Here is a 9,075-nt window from a genome sequence, read left to right as displayed (position 1 = left end):
CGAAATTCAAATTTCACAAAAATTCGACCCGCGATCGATCGCCACAAGTGGTTAACTCGAGCCCTCGGCAAATAATGGTGCAGGCAATGTGAATTGCGGAGATCGGACACGTCGACTCTCCGAATTGCGAAGCTGGTGCGCGCAGGAGTGCGAATTGTGCAGAAGGTCAACCTAAAGCTCGGAAAGGTCCTATAGGAATCCATTTTGGGCTTCCTCATGTCGGTTTCATCCTTCTAAGTGTTAGAAGCCGATACCGCACACGCGAAACTCCAAAAGAGGACGGAAATAGGTCGAACTAAAACAAGGCGGGCACCACTTCTAAGGTTCTAAGATAGTCGCAGGAAGACCCCTAAGGCTAGATCCTAACTCCTACGAGAAATACTAGACCTCACGAAAATTGAGGTCAACAATTCCCACAGAACCAAATAAATGCTCACGGTCGGGGTCAATAGAAATGAGGAGGCAACCACCAAGGCTTTCGGTCAAGGCAGCCCAAAGAACAAGAGAGGCTCACGACCAAGGCAACTCAAGGCACAGGAAGCTCACGGTTAAGGCAAGTCAAACTAACTATATAAGGATCTTTGATATACATAAGAGAGTTTAACATACAATCACAATTTCAATCCACCAACAATCATCCAAGTAGCTCAAGCCCAACAAGGACTAAATCACACCAAACAACCTCCAATAGGTCTTACGGGTAAGGACTGCAAGAGGAGCAAATTTCAATGGTGAGCTCACGGGTAGAACAAAAAGGGGGAGGCTAACTCAACCACATCACAAACACACGGCTAGGAACCGTGAGATGAGAGGAATAGGTTCTTAGGTAAGGGCTGCAAGGCAACACACAAGCAAGGCAGACAATCGTCAATGATACTCACGGGTAGGAGAGCAAACCCCACAAAGCTTTGGATAAAGGTAGCAGGGAGAAGTCACTATGCCCACTGCCAACCCCACACCAGGATTCAGAGGCAAGAATAAACATATGACCAGAGAATCAAGCCCCAAACCGAGGAATATATCACAGTAAAACTGGGTCCAAGCAAATATCAAAACTGCAGCCATATAAACTTCCAAACCAATCCATGAAAACCAGTTAACAGTTCTCGAATAAGGACAACACAGTACGCCAAAACAGGCTCTCGGGTAGGAGCTAAGGCCAACAAAAATCAAAACAAAAATCAAAACCAAACCCAAGCCACCTCTCGGGTAGGGGCAGGACAAGGCAAAACCGAGCTCCCAGCCAGAGCCAAACCGAGCCACAGCTGAGGTTTAAACCCAGGCCACAACTAAGACTAGAAAACATCTTTATGCGCTCAAGACATAAAAATATAGGACTACCACGTGTTTCGAACAAGAACAGCTGTGGAACTCCTCCAAATCAAAATAAATTCTTCCACAATATGTATTTTTAAGCCAAAAACACTCACAAGATGCCAAAAACGAGCTACTAGCAGGGGTTAAAGCAAATAAAACCAATCCCTCCCAAAGCTATGGAGCAGGGGTAGGAATAAACACAAAAAACGGGCTCTCGGATAGGAGCTAAGGCAAACAAATCGAGCCCCCAAACAAAGCCAAAAGCAAACCCCTCAAGGTCATAACCAAAACCAAAATGTTTCAACCAAAACCAAAAGGCAAGCCTCAACATAACCAACATCTCATGCCCTTCCAAGGTGAAAACTGAGCCCCAATAGAGGTCAAAACCCAACCATAGTAAAGATTCAAAACCCATGTCATCCAAGGGTTAAAGAATACCCATATGCCCTTGAAACATCAAAATATGGAGCCAAAATATGTTCTAAACTGTAACAGTAGCATGAAAAATATATTAAGCTACCAATATAATTGTTCTAAGTATGAAAGATGTTCCCTTCCCCTTCGAGGAGCCAAACCAAACTATCAAAGAAGTATATAAGACACTTCCAAGTGAAATAGATTTTCTCACAACATGTATTTCAAGTAAGGAAAAGCTACAAGGAGCCAAATTGAGCCGCAGCTAAAGCTCAGAACTCGGCCACAACAAAAGCTAGAAAACATCCTCTTGTCTTCAAAACATCAAAACATAGGGCCACCACGTGTTTCAAACAAGAACAGCTGTAGAACTTTAAAAGTAAAGCGAACTCTCTAGTATTCATTTTAAGCAAAAGTGATAGTAACAAAAAGCTTTCCAGTGCATTCCAACATGTATTCCAGAGGAGCAAATTTCATTTCAAGGCTACATCCATAATACTTCCAAATATTTCAAGCAGAAAAGTGGAAAGCAACTAATAACATGCTCTGCTTTTATCGATTCAAACAAATAACCATAAGTGGCCCCTAGAACATGCTCACATTTCCATTTCTAGATGCTTGAGTAACAAATATTTCAAAAATATAAGTGCGATATCACCCTAGCATGCTATACCATCCACAATACCAAGCTCAAAGTCTCGGCAGAGGGAAAACCGAAAAGAAGCAAGGCACAGAAGGGGGGGAAGAAGGTACCTCTTAAGAGATTTTTTTTTGCCCCCTTGGAAATGCACCAAACAGAGTCTCATATAAACCAGAGAGAATGAGAGGGAATGATTAGGGGATCACATACGATTCGAAGGATCAAGAGGAGTAGACGCTCCCATATGGGCGTGCGAGAGGCAGAGGATGAGATCCTCGCAGAGGATGAGATACGATAAGGGATGGGTCGTGGGATCGTCCGACGTGGGCGAGGTGAGCGCGGGAACGAGCTCCAACGGCACGAAAGAACGGGCCAGGTGGAACCGAGCGAGCCGAAGCTAGGGCAGAGGTCCACGAGGTCGAGACTCAGTAGAGGGTCCACGGGGTCGAGACTCAGTAGAGGGGAGGGGGGGAGATAATGAAAATAGGTTAGGATTTAATATAAGGTATTAATTATAATAATGATAATAATAAAATATTTTTAATTATTATAATTAACACTTAAATGTTTATTTTTCCCCAGACGTGTCGTCGCAGTGAAAGGAACGTTCCCTTTAGGCAAAATCGACGTTTCGGACGCGTCAATGCAGTCTGTTTTGTCATCCGGAGTCGTTTAGGCAACCCCGTCGACAATTGAGACAAAAACGCGTCGCGATCCGAATCACGTCAAAAATTCGGCTCGAGCTCAATCAAACAGGACGGCGAAAAGCACGACGGTGTCAAATCAACGCGTACGATCAATCCTAAGGCCAACAGTCCTATAGGGATGTTCCTTGAGTTTCTACACAGTAGCCTTACCTACTAAGTAATAACGGTCAAAACTATCATGTGGAGCGTCAAGTCGAGCGAAGAAAAACTCAGAATTTCTAACGGGGAGGGCTCCTTTGCTAGTTTTCTAGGAGTAATCGACAGGAAAGTCCTAGGGTTAGACCCTGGGCTATTAAAGAGGAGAAAAGCTACACCTCTGCCAAAAGTGTGGGCTCCCCCCCGCTGCTCCTTTTTCCCTACAGTTTTTCCATTTTCTAGCCGCTGCCAATCATGTTGCGGCTTGTTGCTGCCATTCGCATTTCGGCTTGCCGTCGCCGCCATCTCGAACAATTAGGAGTTGTTGTACTTACTTGATGTCTCTACCACTTGCTATTGTCGTTACCCTGATATCCCAACCATCTCTAACAATTGTCAACCCTCACAACTACCCCAAAACCCCTCTACTTTGCCGGTGCCACCCCCAAACAACAAATTGTTGCTCTTTGATCCGCTGTTCCTTGTTGTCTACCCGCCTACCTTGTTGCTCCCCCCAAACAACAAAATGCCACCGCTTGTCTTGTTATCCTCTTGTTATTTTTGTTATTTCCTGCATGTTGCCACCCATAATAGCAAGCGACCATTGTTGTGTCGTCGTTTCCCCACCATCCAACCCCTCTACCTTGCAGCCATCTTTCCAAGCTTCTGCCGATCACCACCACCATCCCTTGATCCCGTCATAGTTTGATTATTTTTTGTGTTTATTGCTCTATGAAGCACGAACACGGACACAGGGACACGTAGAGGACACGATATGGGGACATGACATAATTTAAAAAAAATGACATGATATGTCATGAACACTTTTTTATATTTAATTAATTATTAATATAAAAAATATATATTCGTCTTATTCTTTATTTAAAACATCAAAATACAATTATACGAGAATAAAATTTAACTTCATAAATTTAATTTATGTTATAAAACCTATGTTTATGAAAGTCAATTTTTAAAATTAGATATAATATATTTCAGAAGAATTCATCCAACTTCTCAACAAAAATTTAAAAATCTTATGATTGCAAAGAGTGAATTACTAATGTTGGGCTTTGATAACTATTTGATGCACCTTCAATGCTCGATTTTGACGAATGTTAGAGGGAGCTTTAACATGATGAGAGATGAGGCGATTTCGACTATGAGGTATTATTAAAGCTATACATAAATTTATGATTCTCTAATTCCCATGTTCCATTTTCTCAAAATTGTATTAAGCTCACACCCGATGTGGTGTTGAGGTGTGACCCAGACGTGTTTGGGCTTGAAAAAATTCAGACATATATTTTGTAGTGTTAGAGAAGTATTGGGGTATATCAACCAAGTGTTGGTGTTCGATAAGTGTTCGACACGGGTGCGACATATTTTTAGAAGTGTCAGTGCTACATAGTTGTTGCTATTTCAAATTTTCGAATATCGTGTGTATTTTTAGTTTCTAGTGTGTTGATTGTAACCACCTATTTGTTTTTGGTATTAATATATATTTTTTCTATTGTGGTTTGGATTAATCTAGGTATCATATTTTCTCTCTCGGAATATGCAAATGTCAATTTCTTCATCACATCTCTAACACAATCACAATGAGTAATATCACTATATTGATCGGGTTCGATAAAATTCCTTATTGTATCAGGAGTTGGGCATTAATTTTCATCTACTCGAAATAATTCAGATGAGTCTCAGTTCGGGGATTATAAAAAAGGTGACTCTCTTGAGAAATGCTACTCAAATAGAGTCTCACGGTTTTATTCCAACAAATATAATTGACGTCATTTAACTTCTCATATGTAATTTTAATCATTGATGAACCAAACTTGTCACGACATGTTTTTGTTTGTCGTCAATGATTATCACAGAATATTCGAAGAGAACGAATCAATTAATGTCAATTGTGTTGTTTGTTGAAATATGAGATGGGGCGAAACTAATCTTGTGTGCTATGATCTTGTCGTCTGTTTCGGGCAAACCAAAGGCCCAACCACTTTTGGATGAGCTCCTCAACATGTCGGCATAGACGAGACGGTACAGATGAGCCTAAGGATGAGAGGAATGTCAGAGATGAACAATACCAAGCCATAGGAGTCAAAAGAATCGACGAACAGTTCAACGAACGTTGAAGACAAACAAACACGACAAACGATGCCGCACGCCGCAGGAGATGACCACTCGCGATGGAAAACTGCACTTGAGCTACAACCGACGTTGCAAGATGAACCAGAACTGCGCCTGAGAAAGTGAAACACAATGGAATTAGCTGCGGGATGATGCTGGCAACAAGAATACCCAGTGTACATCGAATTGTTTGTCTTTGACTTACAGATGAACGATTCGAACAACCCAAACGAAGCTGCACTTGCGTGCAGGGAACAAAGCCGAATTAAAGAGCACACTATCAATGATGAGCCTTACGTGGCTCTGATACCATATAATGGCAAACAGCTCTTTCTCGTATTATTCAACAGAAAACATATATTACATATTTATATACACTCTAATATTTATAGTTTATGAATATTTCTAATGGAGGAAACATCCCACAATTTGATCTCTAATTAGGTGAAGTAATGTAGAAAATATATTTATTACATTTCCTATAATAAGGCTTCCTAATATATAATCCTTAGATTTATTGTTTTCTATAATATAATTGATGGCTGCTAAGCAACATGATCACTAGAGCCGTAAATGAACTGAGTTGAGTTGAATACCATCACGATCAATTATTTTATTTATTTTTCTAATCATATTTAAGTCAAGCTTGTACATGACCTAAGTTAAAGTCTTGATCCAGCTAATTTTTTTTTTTTTAATGTTCGAGCTTGTAATCAGTTTAATTGAGCCTTGCTAAGCACATATAAGATGATAATATTTAAATATAAAACCTTTTTCTTGAGCATAAAAGCATTTAATAAATTTTCATCAAAATTTATACTAATTCATGCATTATTATTTTCAATGTTTATGGAAGTTATAAAAACTAATAAAACATACAGTTAGAATTTAGTCAAACCATCTAGTTTTGTAAATATAATTCATCATACATATATATATTATTGTGCATAAGATAGTTGAAAGTTGATACAAAAGCATAAAAATGTTGTTAAATAAGCAGGTAAAATAAATATTTTGTTAATTTAAACACAAACAAGCATATTCAGGAGCAAAAATGGAGTACTACTTCACTGGAATTTGTTCAATCAGGGAAATAAATGAAAATAAACTAGCTTTATTCAAAGGAATATTGCGCTATTCATTTGAGTGCTCCATAGAAAAAAAAAATTTTTTTTACAGATCAGCAGACAGTAATCACATATGATCTTTTTTTCTGAACGTGATCAGGTTGGTACTGTGCTTCTCAGTTGTGCCTTCCTTTATGACATCTTTTGGGTTTTTGCTTCCAACTGGTTCTTCCATGAGAGTGTAATGATTGTGGTAAGTTCCTTCTTTTAATTTAGTTCTTTGACTCTTTGAATGTGACCAAATTAGGCCCAGAATTTTGTGGGGCTTCAGTTTAGTCCCCTGTTGAAAATTAATCTCAATTAGTCTCTCGTTAGAAATTATGACACAAAAATGGTTTCAATTTAGTTCTTTGACTACACAAAATGATCTCAATTCAGTCTCTAGGGGATCAATTGAGATCGATTTTTGATAGTCAGGGTAATAAATTGAAGCACTACAGAGCTTTAGGATTAAATTGGCTAAATTCGAAAAGTCTGGGGACCATTTTGTGATTTAACTATTAGGAAGATTTACTTACATGCCACTCTTCCTTTTTTCATTACATATCTAACACCTAAACTTGAATTTTTACATAATCTTACCTGTGCATGAAAAAAGTGGATTTTATTTTTTTTTTTAAGTTAAAATGGTGGCATTTTTGATGTGATATGAAAGATTTGGGTGGTTTAAATGTAAAAAAGCGTAGTTTTGGTGTTAGATATGTAATACATATGAATTGAGTGGTATGCATGTAAATGCCCCTAACTATTAATATGGTCGTTATAGAGTAATCAGGCTGATTTCTGTCATTCTCCATAGGTTGCACGTGGTGATAAGAGTGGAGAAGATGGAGTTCCTATGCTGCTTAAGATCCCTCGCATGTTTGATCCTTGGGGTGGATATAGTATTATTGGCTTTGGTGACATCCTTCTTCCTGGGCTGCTAATTGCATTTTCATTAAGGTTTGTTTTTTGAGCAATGTCAGCCAAAAATCTGAATGGCATGGAGTCTAAGAGATTGATTTTAAAAAATTTCTTCCAACTCTCGATTTTTTTGGAGAATTTACGTGCATAGCACACATGATACCAGAGTTAATCGAACCACGATAAAAATAGAAATATTATTACTGAAATTAAATAGGTTAGAACGACGACTTTCCAAAGCAGAAATGAATGCTAAAAAACATAAGACGGGACCCTAAGGCGAGGGGAAAGGTGATGAACTCCTGTGGGGCAGCTGGTGTGGGGTTGGTCGAGAGACTATGTCTACAGTAGGAGGCTCTTTGAAGGAAGGGCAGCAGCAAGGACAGGGTGCAGGAAGAAGGTGCGGCCACAGAGAAGTCTTCTGGGGAAGGACAGCGGTAGGAAGGCTGCAGGGAGGATGGTTCGACAATAGGGTGGCCACAGGGAAAGGGGACATCAACTGGGTGACTGCAGGGATGTGGGGAAGCAACTGGGTGGCTATAGGGAAGCGGATCGGTGGCTGGGTGATTGCAGATATGCTGGGTGGCAATTGGATGGCTGCAGGGAAGATAAAGCGGCAATTGGATGGCTGCAGATATGATGGGGTGGCAGTTGGGTGGCTGCAAGCAGGATGGGCGGCAGAAGAGAGCCTCAATATATCTCTAGCAAAGGGAATCTTTTGTCGGCAGGAATCTGAAATTAGAAACAAGCAAAAAAACCTCCTCTCTAAAGAAACACACAACATACATATAATAGAGGATAGATAGAATAGGAAGGGGGATAGAAAAGAAATGAAATAGACTAGGAAAGGATCCCACTTATGGAAGGATTCGAATAGGAAATGGCAAAGAAGGGGCGGGCCGCCCAAAGGAACGGGAGGGATGGGCCAGTTCAGCCCCCTGCTGAAACTGGAGTCCCCCCGTTGCCCCTGCTGAGCCGAGCTGAACCACTGTTCAGTTTAGCTATGCTTCAAATTTTAAATATCACATCAAAAATAGCACTATTACCTCTTTTCAAATTTGAAATAGACCTTAGATTTAAAGCATTGAAATGCTATGTATGTAAATTTGAATTATAGGTGTGAGATTTGTAAATACATAAGAGTTGTGTTATGTATGTATATTTAGCTTCTTTTAACTCAAAAGCAAATCCTTCTATGTACTTGTTGAAATTCATAATAATATTATTGATATGAAACGGGGGCATAAATAATCCTTACATAAATCTATAATAGGAAAGACAATAAAAATAAAATGACAAGAAATGAAAGATATAATACTTGTATCTCCAAGACTTCAATTAATAAATTTATATTAATTACTTGGAGATAAAGGAAACAACATAAAATATAAAATAGGAAAAAAAATAATTTCAATCCAAGAAAATAAATTTAATCATCATAAATTCTAACATGAATAAATTATTTCCTAATATAACTTCTAAAGCTCCCCCTCAAGTTGAAACATAATTGAAAACCATGTTCAACTTGAATTTGAAAACATCAAACAATGAGCGAAGAAGATTCTTTGAGGTGGAACTTGAAGTCTTCATCCTATACTTGGTAATCAACCTCAAGAGAATTTATAGTTGATTGCGGTTGTCTTTGACTACAGTTTCTACAGTGTCTGTAGGTGGGCGAAAGACTTCTAAAGGTAATATT

At 39.1% G+C, this 9,075-nt stretch overlaps 1 protein-coding gene across 1 annotated transcript in view; it reads left to right on the top strand.

Annotated features, from left to right (window-relative positions):
• LOC110022546 (signal peptide peptidase-like 5) overlaps positions 1–9,075 on the top strand; it is a gene marked incomplete at its 5' end in the record, with an annotated part of 50,854 nt that overhangs the window by 33,446 nt on the left and 8,333 nt on the right. The window contains 2 exon segments of the mRNA XM_020721550.1: positions 6,574–6,666; positions 7,273–7,415. Coding sequence (XP_020577209.1) covers positions 6,574–6,666; positions 7,273–7,415 — 236 coding nt within the window.

The sequence above is a fragment of the Phalaenopsis equestris genome, unplaced genomic scaffold, assembly GCF_001263595.1.
Source record: "Phalaenopsis equestris unplaced genomic scaffold, ASM126359v1 Scaffold000196, whole genome shotgun sequence".
NCBI classification, from domain to species: Eukaryota; Viridiplantae; Streptophyta; class Magnoliopsida; order Asparagales; family Orchidaceae; genus Phalaenopsis; species Phalaenopsis equestris.
Note: the sequence above shows the minus strand (reverse complement) of the source record. Positions and strands in the feature narration are given on the sequence as shown.